The following is a 19,179-nucleotide window of genomic DNA, read 5'->3' as shown; positions in this document are numbered from 1 at the left end:
GACTGCTGCTGTTCATTCACCAGTGGTTTTCAGTGTCCACAATGATGCCCTGGGCTTTCCCTAGAGTGGATACAGTTAATTTACAATCCAGTAAGGTATATAAGTAGTTTAAAGAATTCCCTCCTAACATGCATTACTTTGCATCAGATTACCCTCTCTCTTAGCATAGTTAGGGCCCTCTGCAGTTTCTCAGAGTCTTCTCTGGTCTTTACTGACCTAAAAATATTGTGGCATATGTAAATTTTGCCACTTGGCTGCTCGCTTCCTTTTCCCAATCATTTATAAATATATTACCACCACCCATCTTAATACAGAACCTCAGATCATAACACTGTCAACTTCTGGCCATACTACCATTAATTTCTACTCTAAGCCAGTTTTTGATTCAGGAGGGTACTTCACATCTCACATCATCACTGGTTTCTTTATTAGCCTCTTCGGAGGGCCTTTGTCAACAGCCTTTTGAAAACAAAGTATATCACCCACTTCTCTTTCAATGACGGTCTTATTGACACATTCAAATAATTTTTATAGCTGAGTGAGACAATTTTTCTTTGGAGAAGCTCTGTTGGTTGGAATCTATCTTAATATGATATAGGTCTTTTAGTAAGTTATCCTTTCAACTAATTTACCAGACGGAAATTAGACTGACTGACTGGTAATTCCCTAGATCATGCCTAGAGTCTTTTTTTCAAACATAGGTACACTATTTAATATTCTCCAATCCAAAAACTGATTTTAATAAAGCATTATACCAGGGTTGGCCAAACTGGCTCACAAGACCCATATTGCTCTTTTACAGTTAAAGTGAAGCTCACAGAGACCCCCCCATTCTTCATCTACCAGACTTCAGGGGGAGGGGAGAGGAGCTTGGGACCTCTGCCTTGCAGCAGGGTGGTGGGATAGGGGCTTCTGCCCAGCGGGAAGTGGGGGGTCTTAGGGCTTCAGCAGGAGTGGAGCTGAAGCCCTAAGCCCCAGCAGGTGCCTCCCGCTCCAGTTCTTGAACTTACGAAGATTGTCGTACGTGGCTCGAAGGGTCAGCAAGTTTGGCCACCACTGCATTATACATTTTTCCTAGCAGCTCAGCCACTTCATTCCTAAATCCCCACAGGTTTCCAGGTTTGGCTTTCATTAATTGTCTTAAACAACAAAAACACCCTTTAGTTATTTGTTCAAATTCATAGTCCTAATTTCATTCTTGCACATTGCCTGCCACCATTTATGTTCTATTGCCTTCCTGTTTCCTGAAGGGTAACTGTTTTGCTCCCTCAGCTGGACCCAAGCTGGGTAGCCTGACTGATCATTGTTACTTTCTGATTTTTCTTGTGTACTTATGAAGTATTAACTCTGCTTTATTGGAACAGATTTAGCCTAATGGTAGTGAGTGGAAGTGCCTGCTGCTTAATTGGCACAATATTAGCATAAAGGTAGCAGCTAGTAGCAGGCAGTTTAATGCTAATTGGCCCAATGCTAAATAGGGTAAAATTTGGAGTTGCACATGTAGTTCCATTTGTTAATCGTTTGTGGCATATCTATGACAACTCAACTGGCAGTAAGCCAGGTTTTGGTTTGTGCTTAGTGAGGAAGGAGTGCTAGGTACTTGTATTACTTCTTGGAGTATAAAATGATGTAGTCTAAATTAGCATTAACCACTCAAGAAAGAGATCATAGAGTCATTGTGGATAGTTCTCTGAAAACCTCCATTCGCTGTGACGGGGCAGTCAAAAAACTAACAAGAATGTTGGGAATCATTAGGAAAGGAATATATAAGATGCCAGAAAATATTACCGTTATATAAATCTGTGGTATGCCTACATCTTGAATACTGCATGCAGACCCAGTTGCCTCATCTCAAAAAAAGATATATTGGAATTGGAAAAAGTACAGAAAAGGGCAACAAAAATGATTAGGGTATGGAACAGCTTCTGTATGGTGAGAGATTAATGACTGGGACTTTTCAGCTTGGAAAAGAGACGACTAAAGGGCCATATAATTGAGGTCTCTAAAATCATGACTGGTGTAGAGAAAGTAAGGAAGTGTTATTTACTCCTTATAACACAAGAACTAGGGGTCACCAAATGAAATTAATAGGCAGCAGGTTTAAAACAAACAAAAAGAAGTATTTCTTCACACAACACACAGGTAACCTGTGGAATTCTTTGCCAGAGGATGTTGTGAAGGCCAAGACCATCACAGGATTCAAAAAAGAATTAACTAAGCTCATGGAGGAAGTCCATCAATGGCTATTAACCAGGATGGGCAGGGATGGTGTCCCTAGCCTCTGTTTGCCAGAAGCTGGGAATGGGCAACAGGCGATGGATCACTTGACGGTTACCTGTTCTGTTCATTCCTTCTAAAGCACCTGGCATTGGCAATCACTGTTGGAAAACAGGATACTAAGCCCTATGGTTTGACCCAGTATAGCCGTTCTTAGGTGTACTTAGTGCATGGAGTGTTCTTAAAACTATTTTCCTTAACTTCATTCTAGCTGGATTTCCATGAAGACCGAACTGAATTCTACACCATATACTGTCTTCAGGCAGGATAATTATAGTGGAAAAATAGTTATTTTTTTTAAATATTTTAATTCAGTCACTTAAGAGTTATATCCTTCAGCTCAGGTGGAGAGACAGTAGTGATTTTTGGCAGAGGGTGGTTGCCTTTGATCCTGCATGGCAGTATTCCATGGCATACAGCAGCATAGAACTTTCCTTCTCTAGTTGAAAAACTGACAACCTGTTTTTCTTCTTTCCTCTCCTTGAATGTAAGAAACTACCTTTGCATCATTGCAGAATAATGAAAAAGTGCCAGCCTGGTAGTGGTTTAGAATTACATTGCAGCATTACTTCTTTCAGTCACAGCACTTGCTGTAGTGTGTCATTAATACATCTACTATAAATACACAACTACTGGCCCCTGGAAGCACACATAGATTTGGTTATCAGGTGTATCAGCTTTTGTAAATGCTGAATCAAGTATTGTTAAAACTTTCAAATTGGTTACATACTCATCTATATTAGCTCCACAAATCTCACTGGAAGAGGAGATTTAAAGGAAGAGTTTAATCTTTTACAGAAAATGCATCCTATATTCAAACAGAATAAGGTGTACATAAAGTACAAGAGACATTTCTGCACAAAAGGGTCACATTCCAACGAGTAATCAAGACCCTAGTACTTTTCTAGTAATTTCCTAGACAATTTGTAAAAAATTCCACCAGTAAGTTTCTGTTCAGAAGTAAAAAGAAAAGGAGTACTTGTGGCACCTTAGAGACTAACAAATTTATTAGAGCATAAGCTTTCGTGAGCTACAGCTCACTTCATCGGATGCATTTGGTGGAAAAAAGTTCATCCGATGAAGTGAGCTGTAGCTCACGAAAGCTTATGCTCTAATAAATTTGTTAGTCTCTAAGGTGCCACAAGTACTCCTTTTCTTTTTGCGAATACAGACTAACACGGCTGCTACTCTGAAACCTGTTCAGAAGTACATTCTTTCCCTTTGGAGACCATCTAAAAGGATGCTGATGGAATTAAAATTCATACATAGGGTGCAATGACAACATTTTTATAAGGTAGTTTCTATTGGTCCACAGGCTGGGAAGAACTATGAAAATGCAGTAGCAGGCTAGTGTTGATATACGGCCAAGGCCAGCACAGAGAGTAACAAACCTTTGTATTGTCAAAGCTAGTTGCTAAGAAGTTACTTTTGTGTGTACTTGATAAATACTATCTAGTGTGCATTCTTACCTTCATTTAATGGAAAATCTTTGGTCTCTTACTGCAAGATGTGCAAATGTACGAGGCTTTCTGAAACCATGGACTCAAAATACACTTCTCAGCTCAGGTCTTCACAGAGCCATGTCAGGCAGAGTTCATGGTACTAGGTTAGCAATGTGTTTCGTCTATTCCAGTTATGATGAGCTTAGCTCTCGAGGAGAGGGAGTTACTTAAGACAGTAATGAGCAGATCCAGAGAAAGGTATGGGTCCTATCTTCTTGGGGGTTAAGGGTAAAAGGACAATTACCCTCAACCAGTGACAAAGGGAAAGCTATATAGCAAGGATACTTGAGATTCCTTTGAGCTGTGAGATATTAGCCCAGAACTCACCACTTTGTGAAAAAGTCTCTTTAAGGTGTATCATTTTCAATACAACCAACATGTAGCATTGCCAGTTAGTTACACACGATCAGTTTTAATTTCATATGTTTATTTTGCTTCCCTAATCTTCTTCTGTGAAGCTTGCTCTCTTACAAGCTCTTTGGATAGCACTAGCTGCTCTCGGCAAACCAAAAGCAGACTTGGGCCATGATTATGCTACATAATTAAGTCAACCTAATTTACATTGGCACACAGCCGCCACAGTAATTATATTGCTTGTGCGTGTCTACACTATGCTCGTTATGGTGGTGGTGTTCATCTTCACCAGAAGTGCTTGTATTGATTGTACTGTCAGTGTGGGGCATTGTGGGACAGCTCCTGAAAGCTAGTAACCGTCGACATAAGCAATGCAGTATCTACACTGACACCGTGTCAACTTAACTACATTGACCTTGACTCTCATGCTGCTCACGAAGTTGGCATTGCATGGCAGTTATGTCAGCTGGTGCAAAATTTAAGTGTCAACACTTCCATAGTTAGGTCAACATGAACTGCCTTGTTTCAATCTGTAGTCCAGACCTCTCAGTCTTTGTCTACACAAACAATTTATCCTGGAATAACTGTGTCACTCAGGGGCATGGAAAATCCACACGGACCTAACTCCCAGTGTAGATAGCACTATGTTGATGGGAGGGCTTCTCCTGTCGATAAAACTACAATGATGGGAGAAGCTCTCCCATCGGCATAGATAGTATCTTTGCCACAGCAGTGCAGCTGCAGCATTTTAAGTGTAGACAAGCCCTTAGAGATAAGAGGAAGCTTCCCCTGGAGGAGTTTCCTCCTGAGTCCTAATGTTTAAAGATTGGTTTATGTTCCAATTGAAGTGGGTTAGCTTGCATCCCTCAAATGTTTTTAATTGCATTTTTAAAATGGGTATTATTGCCATAAGTGTCAAATCCCTTTTTAAAGCCTCAAACTCTTGCTTGGGACAATTAGGGCTGGTCTATGCTGAAAACTTAACACTGGCATAGCTACATCTCTCAGAGGTGTGAAAAAAAATCCAGTGTCCCTTAGAGATGTAGCTATGCCAACCTAACACCCAGTGTAGACAGCTCTAGGTCAAAGGACGAATTCTTCTGTTGATCTAGCTACCACCTCTCAGGGGAGGTGGATTAACTACAGCACCAGATTACCTCCCATTGCTGTAGTGAGTGTCTACATTGAGGCGCTACAGTGGCACAGCTGTGCTGTTGTACCATTTTAAGTGTAGACATAGCTGGAGTTTCACAGTCTAACTGTGGAAAAAATATTGTTTTTTACCACACTCCAGTTTTGAATTTGTCACCTTATTTTCACATCCAGCCTCTTGCCAGTTTTCCCCCCTTATTCATTTAAGCAGATCTAAAATTTAACCCCCCACCCCCACAAAAATTTAGGATTAGAAGACAGGATAATTTCCTTTAAAAATTAATGAGCTTCTACTGTATTTCACAATTCAAAGGCAAACAGATAGAATACAAAGAAAACATTCTAGACATTTTAATAAACACACCAGCAAAGAAAAAACCCTCAAACTTTGGCATATAAGTTCAAAAGTCAACCATGTGTTACTAGTTACATAAAAACACAAAAATCAGTTACAATCAGTACAAAGCTACTTACTCTCATGTAGTAAGTGTTTATAAAACTGTTGAGAAAGATTTTTGGCTTGATGACAAAAAAAAGCATTTAAACACAAGTTGAGCTAGATTCAGAACAGAGGTATAACCACCTAATTGTAACACCATTTTCTACATGCATGAGTGACAGCTAAATTAAAAATATACTTCTAATCTGTAACATGTTTAACTTAAATTTCCATGTCTAACCCAGACTTTCAAGAACAGCTATGGGACAGAAAGAGTACTAGGGACTGGATATTTGAGATGGGGCAGAGAATGTTCAAAATTTACCTTTTAAAAAAAACACCCTGCAAAAAGTTCAGACCCACAGCTATATTTTCATCAATTCCACTAACTACAGAATTTCACAGAGTTTTCTGGATACAAAATCACTGAACCATAATCTAAGTTTTCCAACTGAAACTGTTTTCCTACTCAAGTTTAATCATTTACCTGTCTGCATTTATTCTTAAGTGCATTTTAAGAAGTTAAACAGGTTCAGTGGCAAGTCTAAAGATGTGTAGTTAGTGAAGCAAAATCTGAACAACCCAATAGAGAAGGCAATTGCATACCACATCAATTTCAAAATCAGATATAAATGACTGAAATGTACAAAAATATATATCTTCAGAAAAAAGTTGAGGTAGCTCCTGCATTTGTCAATTTGGAGAGAGAATCTCAGTCTGGTGAGGTGGCTACAGCTCATGGACTACACAAAGGAAGCTTGATGAGGAGTCACATCATCAGTCCTCTTGGTTTAGGACTGGGGACTGCGTAAATACAAAGGTGAATTATTCATTACCATCCAGGAGACACCTGTAGCGGGAAAGAAGCCCTCACCCATAGAGAACACAATATAGAGCAAGGATTAAAATGCCTCACATCCTAAAGAAGGAAATTAATGAGTCATCACTTTGGCTGGCCTGTGACAAAGATGCCCATCAAAATCACTCCACCTCAAAGAGCTTCTAGGAAGAGCAGCAGCATTATTACTACTAATTAAAAAAAAACCAACCCACTGATGTTGCCATCAAGAGGGAGCAAGCAGATTCTAACCCCAGCAGCTGCTATCAGTGTCATGTTGTAGCTGCAGCCAGATGGAACATCGGGAAGAGTCCAGGAAGCAAGTTGGGATTTTGAACATCCTTAATCCTTGCAGATGTAACATCCCCCTAAAGTCCAGAAAGCCACAATCATTCTCGTCTGATCATCTTTTCTAACGTGCATCAAATCCACTCCCACCCCAATCCACTTGAAGGTGGGTCTCTTTCTTGATCCTTGCACTCACAGCTCACCTCTCCCCCCCCCTTGCTAACCTCACCTCTGTGATTCCACATTAGTTTGCATGTAGAGAGACATCCTTTTCCTGTCCCCAGTGTTTTCAGTTCTTCAGAAATCATTCCTTTAGTCTGCCCTTACATGCCTAGGCCACTTGCTTCTTCCTAGCTACTCTGCCCTACTTAAATTCAGATCATTCTCTCAAGACAAGACATTTCTTTAGCCTTTGTCCTTTCCTTCTCTACACCTGTCCTTTATCAATTTATGCTGTAACAAATTCAGGGCAGGGACTGGAAGTTCAATTCTGGCATCGTGTAGATGGCGAACACTGAATACCTTCAAATTGCAGGTTTAAATGCCCAGAAGAGCTGATGGAGAGCTCCACGCTGCAGAGGTAGATGAACCTGGTACCAGGCAGTGTCCTGGGGAGAGGTACTTTGGAATGAGAATTAAGATGAGGTGTTGACCCACTTTAAGAAACGAAGTCACCCACTGCTCTTCTCCCAAGCACATTTTCTGTTTAAAACTATAAGCTCTCAGAGACCTCTGACATGTCTGTTAAGGGGCACACCTATGATGCAACAACAAATCTTACAGCCCATCTTAAGAACAGAGATCTGGCTTTCTCTTGGCCAATACTCCAGCTCTCTACTGTTGTGCACCAGCTGGCTACCACATTTCTTCTTCCCTAGAGCTGGCTGCCTTGCAGTGATACTGTATATATGCACTCATTAAAGTCCTTTGATTTACCTTTAGGATGAAAGGAAGAGAATTAAAGAACATGGGACATTACTCCTGAAACCAATTAAACTGGAAGAAAAAATACACCAGACAACTTTCTAAACTGTAAATAGCCTGCATTTTATTTACAGTCAATACAAAAACTAACTCATTTCAGATGTATAGATTTGAACATCACACCTACTGCAAACTTAACACCGGTGTAAAAAGAAAAAGGATTTTCACATTACATAAAAGAGCATTTGCTCTTCCATTCAGAGAAAGCAATTGCTCGGGTTATAAAAACAATACTGAGCAACAGTCATTGTGAATTGCATTTATTAGGAATCCTGCATGAGCAACTTATGTCTTACTAATGGAGACATTAGCATCAGGAGTTGCAAACAAAAACTGATTCCAGATATGCTATGGCATTCTTAGCCCTACTGGAGCATGAAGGAACTCGAGTCTTCGACTTTCAAAGACACAATGTGCAGCAGTCGTTTACATCATTCCTGGGGTTGCAGCACAGGTTCTTCTTGAGATCATAAATTCAGATCATTCTAAAAACGCAACAAAAAAGGCAGCTGAAAATAAAATCCCCCAAAGTAAAGACCAGGAGAATGCTATTTGTGTTGGATGTAGTAGCATGTCTCAGAGACGCCTCATACTATCGCCTCAAATAATTCTTTAATCAAGTGACATGAAGGAACAGAGCCAAAATGACAGGCTGTAATGACACCTGAGATAGCATGAGAGGGAAGGAAATTTAGTAACTCAGAATCTGCAGAGAACTGAATGAGGAAGCCAGCCTAGTAAAGACGCAGATTGGCTTTATGCTAAGAAAGCGTGTCCCAGTGGGGAACATGTAATCAATGACACTGCCCCCATCTGGAACAGGAACCCCAACCCCACCTACAGGCGGCGCTGGTAATTAGAATGTAGCCGAGCAGTATGCATATAATCGCCATAGGCACCCGAATAACGGGCATAGTCGGAATGCGCTTCTGGAAGACGGCGATAATCCAGCGGGGACTTTGTCGGCGAATGACGGTACACAAGTGGCGAGTCTGCTAAACGACGGTAATCTGAGAGGTCAGATAAACGGCGGTCGGAACTGTACCTGGTCAAGAAAAGAGACATTTAATGAATAAAACAAAAGGGTCTGCGATAATGGCCTAACAGCGCTCTGGTTAAGCAATATATATTGGGGAGACCCTCATGAGAGATCAGAATCTCTCCAGTGAAAACAATACCCGCAGAGCAACACTATTAGTACACATCTCACTAAGGCAAACCAGAGGAACTTGTGGGTTAATTAGTTCTTTTCAGAACAGTTCCTTAGCTATCTTTTACATCCTTTGGTGGATACCTCAAATATACATGTTAAATTTCCCCCAACTCTTAGGCAAGTAAATAGCACATGGGAAACAAGAGCTGGATATGCCTGCCATTTCTCTTTACAAATGCAGCCCATTTACTTAAACACTGAAAATAGGGAGGACTGGTCTGACGACTTATGGGGTTGAGGACATTGGTTAAAATCCAATCCAGGTCAGTAACAGTGGTCTCAGTCCAGTTCCTAGAGAGCAGGCACCTACAACACGGCACCACCACAACTGACAGTAGTTGAGTCTTTCATTTGCAGTGTAAGCAGAGGTGCCAACCTGTGAGAGAAATTGAACTCCCCATCTTAGCCCTAAGGGTTGTAGTTCCAAGTGAGGGATAAGGCACACTGTCTGTGGTAGAGTGCAAGAAATCTGCAATGCCATTGTCTGGGGTATACATGCCCTAGGTAGAAGAAGTTTCCAGTCCCCAGGGCTGCCAATCTTGCAACTTTCACACAAAACTGTAAGAAAACACTAAATAAATATCCAGTAGAATCTGCAGATCGGAAAAAGGGGCACGCCAGCCTATTATCCCACCCTCAACCCTCGTCAGACGCACCAGAAGCAAAGAAATTGGAAGGGGGAACTATGTAAGGATCTGTATTACTGCCAGAGTGGGAAGCCATTTTAATAATGCATTGAGTTTCACCTCCCACCCTGTCAATGCTTCCAAAACAGTAAGTTAGTGTAATGTATTAGCAGGGGAATTTCCACCTTTTGGTGAAGCAGAACCAAGTTTATAAAGGCGAAGACCAATAGACGTGTATTGAGTCTGAATGCCTCTAGTCCCTTGGACAGCACATCGAGATCCTTGGATGAGAGGTTCTATTTATGTGCAAAGTATTATCACTGGCTTAGCAGCATACCTTTTAGCCAAAGCAGATGATTTTTTGAAAGGATCGTCATAGCCAGCACTCCGTGGAGGAGAGAGGCGGGTGCGTTCGTATGGTGGTGCGATGGCAGCAGCAGCAGCAGAAGACTGAGACAGTCCCAAATACGGGGTTGCTTGTTGTCCAAGCTGGGTTGGCCCATCATATGCAGTCACAGGCTGAGCTCTGAAAGTGACTGCCAAGGGAACAGAGGAGGGCTGCTGTGCTGTATATGAAGCTGACATTGAGTTTGAAGACTGTGTTCTATAGGGTGTGGCCAGTGGAGCAGAGACCTGTGATTTGTAGGAAGCTGCTGCAGACTGATTGCTATAAGATGCAGCCAGAGTGGATGCAGGCTGGGCGCCATAGGTTGCTGAGAGCACAGCTGTAGGCTGGGCGCCATATGAGGCTGAATGGCCGGCCACAGGCTGGGCGCCATACGAGGCTGAATGGCTGGCCACAGGCTGGGCGCCATACGAGGCTGCGAGAGCAGCTGCAGGCTGAGCACCATACGAGGCTGAATGGCCAGCCACAGGCTGAGCACCATACGAGGCTGAGAGAGTAGCTGCAGGCTGGGCTCCATACGAGGTTGAGTGGCTGTCCACAGGCTGGGCTCCATAAGAAGCCAAGTGGCTGGCCGCAGGCTGGGCTCCATAGGCGGCTGCATGCGTGGCCACAGGCTGGGCTCCATAGGTGGCTGTGTGACCAGCCGCAGGCTGAGCTGCATAGGCAGCAGCTGCATGTGTGGCTGTCGGCTGAGCTCCATAGGAGGCTGAGTAACCAGCCACAGGCTGAGTACCATAAGAGGCTGCATGCGTGGCTGAAGGCTGAGCTCCATAGGATGACGCTAGTGTTGCTGAGGACTGGACCCCATAAGAGGCTAACTGGGAAGCTGCAGCCTGGGTGTTGTAAGCAGCAGCAGCCTGGGCGCTGTAGGAATTTAGTGATGAGGCTGCAGGCTGGGTATTAGAAGCTCCTAGTGAAACAGAGGACTGGGTTCTGTAAGTATTTCCAAGTGACGTCGAGGGCTGGGCCCTGTAAGATGCTGTCTGTCCCGTTGTTGGCTGTGGTCTGTAAGACATTCCGAGTGATGCAGAGGGCTGGGCTCTGTAGGTTGCACCCAGTGAGGTTGATGGCTGAGCTCTGTAGGATGCTGGTTGCGCTGTCATGGGTAGCGACACAGTGGCAAAGCCGATTCTTGTTGGTGATCGTCGAATTGGGCTTCTGTCCCTTCCAAAATATGAGGGAGATGCTTGCCTTGTCTGAGTATCAAATGAATTGTATTTGCTTGAAGTGTTGGTGCCACCGAAGCGCTGCTGATAATCGTAGAGCGAGGATGCAGTATATCCTGCAGAGACTGATGCATACGTAGAGTCTGTAGGCCTAAGCTGCTCATAACCATCGATCTTGGGTTGATATTTTTCTCTATAGTCCACACTTGCTCTCTTGCTCTTGTCAGCATTGGGGCCTGCCTGAGCATTTTGTCCTGCCCCCTTTTTCTGAACATTAGTAGAGAGTTCCACATTGACTCTTCTTCCTTTCACTTCCTTTCCGTTAAGATTTTCGATGGCAACTTTTGCATCTGCTTCTTTCTCCATGTGAACAAATGCATAGTCTGATAAAGTAGACAGAGGGTTATCAGTGAAGAAGACAAGACATTTTATTACAGGATCGAACACTTAACAGATGCACGCATCTCTCTGCTATTGCTTAAATGCAGTTTGGGTATAAACAGAGTTTGTACTGTAACCTTTCTAATACACTGCTGGCTGGCAGCTAAATTACCCCAATTTATCATAGCTGCTATGTTATGAAAACTGCAGTCTATTCTAACAAAAATGTAGAGAAAACCCACCAGTATCTAATCATGGCACAGAAAGAAATCCATGTGCTCAGTAGGTTTGTATACAAATACCCTCAAATAGTTCCCAAAACCTTAAATTCTGCAATATTGTCTCATTCAGTCCTGAACACACTGAGCCAAATTGAAGTTTATGGAATCATACCAGAGTTGAATTCGGCCCATTCTGTGCCATTAAAGAACATGTAACCAATACAGTTTTCTTGAAATTTCAGGAAGGAAACTATCTCTAGCTATCCATAAACTAGAGATTCTTCCAGCAGGTCATGCTAATCTTGCAAAAACATCCAAACTAATCTGCTTTGGAACCCTCTAGTTTGTCAAAGTTATTACACTGTAGAATACAAATTTAAACAGGATTAGGAGGACTGTATTTAATATGAACAAAAGGATCTTCCTTTAATAAAGTATATTTAGTCTGTGGAGTGAGCAATCAGTTTAAGTATTTGTGAAAATCAAGTATGTCAGAACATCTAGAACCAAGACTGGGCGCCTTTTATATTCTAAAAAGCCAAATAAGTAGAAAAAGTAGCAGCCCCATGACTATTCTGACTTTAATAATCCTGAAATTCAGTAGGGTGTAAGCTTTACAATTACACTGAAAAATTCAGTATTTCAAAAGGATTTACCTCTAGTTTCTCAACTTATTTTTAATTCAAAAAAGCACATTTTCTGTGCTGCATCATCCTTGACAACCAAATCCACTATCATTTCCTCCCTGCACTGCAAGTGTATTTATTTTAAAGTCTACATATATTAATAATTTGGAATCTTCACCTCTGACTTACAGAAAGTGTATGGTTTCCCTTATTTTTTTCTAAAAATAATGAAGTGTTTTAGTCTGTGGCAGGATCTCAGGTTGAACATAATAGCTATACTAAATTCAAAGCTACAGTGACTGAGATAACTATCTTACACACAGAAATCTAGAATGATATTTTCTTATAGGCATAATTCTAGTCTATACCAGCAAAACAATTGAAATGACTATTACATTTATGACACTACAGGAGCTAGGGAATGTTCCAACAGCAGTAATTCTAAAGCAGTTTAGAAAAAATACACTTACAAGAAACTAGAATTTTACTGAACACAAAGCACATGCCTAATCCAATACTTCATAATTTAGATCCCTATGCTCTAGATCAGTGGTTCTCAAAGCCGGTCCGCCACTTGTTCAGGGAAAGCCCCTGGCGGGACAGACGGGTTTGTTTACCTGCTGTGTCCGCAGGTTTGGCTGGTCACGGCTCCCACTGGCCACGGTTCGCCGCTCCAGGCCAATGAGGGCTGCGGGAAGCAGCGCGGGCCAAGGGACATGCTGGCCGCCCTTCCCACAGCCCCCATTGGCCTGGAGCGGTGAACCACAACGATCGGCTGAACATGCGGATGTGGCAGGTAAACAAACTGGTCCAGCCCACCAGGGGCTTTCCCTGAACAAGCGGCAGACTGGCTTTGAGAACCACTACTCTAGATGACAGAGCCAACCCCTAAACGCAGAGGACAAAGTGGGAATTAACAGCTCATGGGATGAAAAATCAGTCCACCCAAGCCCCACTGCTCAACCTCCCTGCTACAATGCAGAATCCAGACCCTGCTATTCCTCCACTCCTATATTGAGGGCTATGGCAAGTCATTTCAATTTATTTGCCTCTAGAGAGAGTCCAGCTCTTTTATAATGAACACAAAGGAGAATGGATCTGGCTACCCATGGACTGGATATTCTTAGCAGGCAGAGCACAGCTCACAAAATCATTGTTCCAGAAACTCCTATCGGCCACATTTTTGGGTACCCTGACGCAACAGGAGCCTTTTCCAATGTACTGAATCCCAGTTTGCAAGGGCTGACTTGGGAACAGCAACATGGGAAGCTGCATTATCCCTGGTGGGCACCCTCTCCAGGGGTTCTGTAGGCTTAGGAACTCAGAAGTGCCATGGTAAGGATTCTTAGTGTTCAAACATGGCTTCTGCTGGCCTACTTCACAAATAGGCCATCTTTCTCAACCAACAAGACAGAATGGAAATACTAAATTTAATCTGGAAATGAAGGAGTTGGAGCCATACTGTACTCCCAACCCCATCCCTTTTTCCCCAAGGGCTCACTTGGCCCAATAGGGCCCTACCAGCAAGGCTGGCTTCCAGCGATCCAAACAGTTGTTTTAAAAAAACATCCAACTGTAAAGACAAGCAAGATCTGCCTGTATCCAAAGACATCAGATGCACCAATGCCTCACAGGCTCTCTTTAAGTGCCTCCAACCATTCTGCTGCTATTACCAGCAGGGCCAAATTAAACCTTGGGATTTCTCAAGTCCGGCAAGGCCTTACATACATCAAGAAGTTGTGGAGATCTTGCCTGCTCTTGTTACTGGCCTTCATGTTTGGTGAATGGTGAGAAGCTGGTGTTTTCTGGACACAAGTAATGCTGTAGCTGATTTCTGCCTATAGAAGCAGGTGGTCCCAAGGACTCTGCACTAGAAAAATAGTTTTTAGCAATACTATTATGGTGCAGTCTTTTAGTAAGTAGGCATGACAATCTGTTGTTCATGTGTGACGGTCAGGTCTATGAAAATAGATTAACAGATTAAATTTGTATATTTTAAAATCAGAAGGGACCATTATAATCATGTAATCTGACCTCCTGCATAACATGGGCAAGATAATCTCGTCCAGTGACTGCTGCATCCAGCCTGTTTTGGGCAAAAATAGAATGTATCTGAAAAAGAGGCACATACAATTTCAACATAGAGACTCCAACTGATGAAGAATTTCCCACATCCCTAGTCCAAATAGAGTAGTGCAATACGAATCACAATGACTTGCTCAGATCTAGGCAGCTAAAAAAAGTTGAAGAATAAATCTCAAAGTCTCTCAAGAAGTCAGCAAACATCTCAACACACTTGAGTTGGCTGTGCAGATTACACCATATTGGACTGTTATCAACCACCTGCAAGTGAAGATAAGGGCATTAAAGCAAGTCAGGTGAAACACGCAGGATTCGCTTTCTCCAGTAATTACAGAAGAGCCATCACCATTATTTATGGTTTGGTTCTTTCATTCTCTTCCTGAATTAAAACAGACCCCAAAGCTCAGCATTTTCTGAGCACGTTAGAACCCTGAGAAAAGGGCTCCCTATTGCACAATAAACAAAGCACATGGAAGCATCTGTGCGGTCAGTTCCTATATGGTGAACATTTGGCATGTGGCATAAATGATCTAAATTGCATGACAGAAGGCAGGCTGAATACTCTTGAATTGGTCAGTTCAAGTGATGATTGTTAGAGGAAAAGGCAGTAACATTGGTACACAACCTTTGAAGGTAAGACACCCAGCAACAGTATTAGCATATCAGCATGAAAATGCAAAGGGCCACAGCAAAGGGTTCTCATGCTAAATTAAGCCCTAGGCCAAAGCTTTGGGCAGAAGGGCTGGTGAGATCCTTTGAAGGGAAAAACCGCAGATGGCAACACCAAAACTGAGATCCCTCTCCATCCTCAAATCCATACAGGGTGTGCAAGGCATGGCACAGGGAAGGGATTGTTATTTACAGTGAAGAAAAAGTTACCTAATAGGCCATGCCTCCAGTGGCACTAGTGCACACAGGTTCTGTGGGTCGCAGTTAACCAGGTCACAATCAATGGCGAGTCTAGGTCACTCAAATCTAGCCCATACAACAGGTGACACTTGGAATTTTTTTCTTGGGACCCATGTGTAAGAGGCCTTATTTACCTAAGCAGGAAGGGGGAATAACTACACAATTAGATATGCTATTGTTCTGCACCACCACGCTCTGAAACGAGTCCATGGCATACTCAGGCACTGCAAAGCTGAGCTGGGCCCCGTGAAGAGAAGGGTAGCCCAACTGCAGCAATAGGCAGCACGCAGTATGGGAGAGCATGTTGTATTTAATATTAGGTCCAGGAAATGATGCCTTTCATCACCTTCCCCTGGATGAAAAACTTTATGACATTCAGAAGGAACACACAGCTCACGTGCAGACAGGACTCTGCGTGCATTGTGCTCATTTGGTTGAGTCAAGAAGCTGGGAAGTCTGCCATGGAATATAGTGGATGAAAAGCTAGGAGTATTTGCTCTGGGAGAGGGGGCCCTTTTTAGCGATAATATTTGGATTAGGAAAATTATTTTCTCCCAAGACACCATGCTGGAAGTGAGAGGCAGTTAAACCCCTTTGAGGAAGGGCAAGGGGTCTTATTTAGATTGCCTGTGCCATGAAGTGTACATTCGGAGGAAAGGGAGGCTGCATGGAGCTCTTTGCAAATAGACAAACAAAAAGGCAGGAAAAAAGTGATAAAGGAAAATAATACAGCATCAAAAGAAAAGGATAGCTAAAAGGAAATAAGAGGAAAGGGGGAAGAGACAGCACTGACACAGAAAGCTACTGCTATCCCCTTGCTAGGCTCTGGGGATGGAGCTTGCTTTGAGGCAAGGAAGTCTGTTACCTTTCATTACACTGGATTTTGGGCTTTGGCAAGCCCTTCGAAGTTGTGTAGTCCCCTGGAAGTGCTGGGATGATACAGGTGTATATGGGCCCCAAAAGAACTGTAGTTGATTGGCTGTTATGGTATTGTTTTTGAGAACAGCTGCATGGGCACTGGAAGGGGTATTTACACTGGTGAAGGAGAAATGGTTACCCATGTTGCATCTGGTGGCAGGTCCATATCACCTGAAACAGCTCTGCAGGTGCAATGGAAAGGAGTACCAACCCCTGTTCCATGATTGTGTCTCCTGGAGCGCAGAATAATTACCTTTGATTACACTACAAGTAATGAGAGGAATGAGGCATTCAAAGGTGGAATGAAGCTGAAAAGAGTGTAGTATTGGTTACTGGCCCCGAGATACCATAGCTGATGGGAGCACCAGGGCACTCAATGTACAGCTCCTATATAAGGGAAAGGGGTGGTGGTGGTTTGTCCATTAAATGGTCCCATATAAGTGTCACACATGACGGCGGCTCCGGGACACTAGAAAATGGCGCAGGATATAAGGGAATTTTTATGCAGGGAAGAAGTAAGGTGGTTGGTCTCAAAAGTACTTCACTCAGTCACTGGCCCACATCACTGGTATTCCAGGACAAGTAGAGAGGTGTTGGCAATTTTGAAATGCTGCATTTGACAATAGGCTCATGAACTTCCTGATGGTGCAGGGTGCGCTTATGAGAATATATCCACCTTTGAGGACATTATCCAAGGCTTAGAGAAATGTACCTGACAGGTACTAACCCTACATGTAAGCCTAATAGCTAGAGAGAAATGCCTGTGCTACCATAATAGTTCAATATAAAGTAACAGTAATTGTTTGTGTTATATTTAGCTCCAAAATTTAAATCATCATTTTATGTAATAATTGTGTTACTGGAGCTGATGGAGTAGCAGATAATTTCAGATATATTGTTCAATGAATTTCAGCAGCATTCATCAGATTATAGTTGTTATAGTCAGCTGTTTGACTACTAAGTCTGCCAAATTCCAGTGAAGCTGGAATAATTATGAATACTGTTCACTCATCTCTCCTGCTTCATTAGACCCTCTTTCTTGCCCTGCAACCTAAATCCTCAGATCGTATTTGTCTTGTCCAATTTACACTATTAATCTCTCCTGCCCACCCACTCCCATGTTCATTTGAAAATTTTACCAGACTCCCAAGAGCCAGAGGATTAAACATATTGGTCAGACTGATATAAAAGGAAGGGGATTCCACTGTTCACTGGCAATGCCCAGTAAAAAAATAACCCACTCTTCCCCACCCCCAGCTGCTGTCCCTTAAACTTCTTTCCACTGTCCCTTAAACTCTGCCTGATAGCTCCATCATTCAAAATGTAACCCCAAATTTCCTCCTTTGGTTGCTATCCTTCCTCTATCCATATCTTCCTCTGATTCTCCTGGCTGTGATCAGGTTGGGCGAGGTCTCTGCTCCTTTACTCTTCCCCTCAACCTACTGGCTGCTGCAGTGGTGGTGTCCTTCTCCCAACCTATTTTTGCATTCTCCTCCCCTTGGAAGGGCACCTCCACACACCCACAAAGACCACACTGTCACAGTGAAGGACTGGGGGGGGGGTATTAGATGCTGTTGGCACCTCTGACATCACACTTCATCGCACGCCTGTACCAACTGAAGAGACCTCACAGCTCCAGCAGGTATAGAGGCTGAATTGAGGGGGGACATGCTCCTTAAAGAGGTGAGGTGGGATGGTGAGTACTTTTGTCAATGTACTCTTCCATGCATCCATACTGCTGGAAGAGGCCTCACACATCTCCTTGCTGGGGCAGAAGAGTATAGATTAAGGTAACCTGCCCCAGGGAAGTTTAGAGTGGATGTTACCCACTTGCTGGTAGAAGAAAGTAAATGCTCCGTGAAAGTGGAGGGTGGGAGCAGTCAGTACTTTTGTTGATGTTGCGCTAGGCCACAGTACCTGGAACAACCCCTTCATCTCTCTACTGGTGAGTGTCTGGGGGGCAAGAAGTTATTGGGAGTATCTGCCCCATGTGGAGTAAGGATTAATGCAATCAGCACCTTTTAGGTCACATGGACTCATACTTCCAAAAGAACTCCAGTAATTCCCTGCTGGTGCGAACAGGGAATTTTGGGGGCATTATTTGCTCCATGAGGTATTAGAAGGGGTCTCTGCCCCAGATAGGATTAGTACTTTTGGCAATTTCTATACCTCAGTTGCTGAAAAAGCCTCTGCCACTCCCCATTAGTACAGGACAGTGATTGGGTGCAATACCTGCTCCACGGGAAGACTGGTACTCTTTTGATGTTACAAGCTCTGATGTCGGCTTGCTTTGCTAAAGAGGCCCCACAGTCCCCCACTGGTGCAGGGAGGAGTTGGGGGTAGTATATGCCCCCCCAAAAATGTGAGGCAATCAGTACCTATGGTAACATCTCACTTCACCAGATGCATACTGCTGGATTGATATTGGTGGGGTCTCCACCTCATGAGGATGTTGTTACCTTGGACTACGCAGCACTGGTACCTTGGACTACGCGGTACTCCACTAAAAGCCCCCATTGCTGGGAAGAAGGGAAAGATGGAGGGAGGGGGCATCTACCCATAAGCAAGTGGTCAGTATCTTTAACCATGTGGCACTCCACCACAGACTGGAATTGCTTGGGTGAAGGAAGATATTGGACTTAATCTTGTGGCATGGGCCCTGCTCCACTGAGAGGATTGGTATCTTCGACTGTTACATTGTATAAGCTTGGGGGAACGTTTTATAACTCCCATATTCCTGATTTTTATATAATCAGGATCTTACATATAAAGCATGCCTTGGAAGGTATCTGGGGAA

The 19,179-nt window shown here is 43.1% G+C and overlaps 2 protein-coding genes across 12 annotated transcripts in view; one reads left to right on the top strand and one right to left on the bottom strand.

The window, feature by feature from the left end:
* The window catches only part of LOC119858510 (RNA-binding protein 4B), an 85,428-nt gene that overhangs the window by 21,162 nt on the left and 45,087 nt on the right, over positions 1 to 19,179 (top strand). The window lies entirely within an intron of this gene.
* The window catches only part of LOC119858569 (RNA-binding protein 14-like), a 36,367-nt gene that overhangs the window by 13,929 nt on the left and 3,259 nt on the right, over positions 1 to 19,179 (bottom strand). Inside the window, exons 2-4 of one of the 10 annotated variants that reach the window (XM_043518672.1) lie at positions 16,522 to 16,615; positions 10,011 to 11,628; positions 5,622 to 8,879 (exon numbers count right to left, since the gene is read on the bottom strand). The exons of 1 other annotated variant lie outside the window; for it this stretch is intronic. In XM_043518672.1, the coding sequence (XP_043374607.1) occupies positions 8,672 to 8,879; positions 10,011 to 11,628; positions 16,522 to 16,525 (1,830 nt within the window). In that variant the 5' untranslated portion in view covers positions 16,526 to 16,615 and the 3' untranslated portion in view covers positions 5,622 to 8,671. 8 more of the 10 variants (XM_038409496.2, XM_038409497.2, XM_038409495.2 and 5 more) reach the window with 8 other exon arrangements.

The sequence above is a fragment of the Dermochelys coriacea genome, chromosome 7 (assembly GCF_009764565.3).
Source record: "Dermochelys coriacea isolate rDerCor1 chromosome 7, rDerCor1.pri.v4, whole genome shotgun sequence".
Classification (NCBI taxonomy): domain Eukaryota; kingdom Metazoa; phylum Chordata; order Testudines; family Dermochelyidae; genus Dermochelys; species Dermochelys coriacea.
The sequence above is the reverse complement of the archived record's forward strand: the minus strand, read 5'-3'. Positions and strand labels throughout refer to the sequence as shown.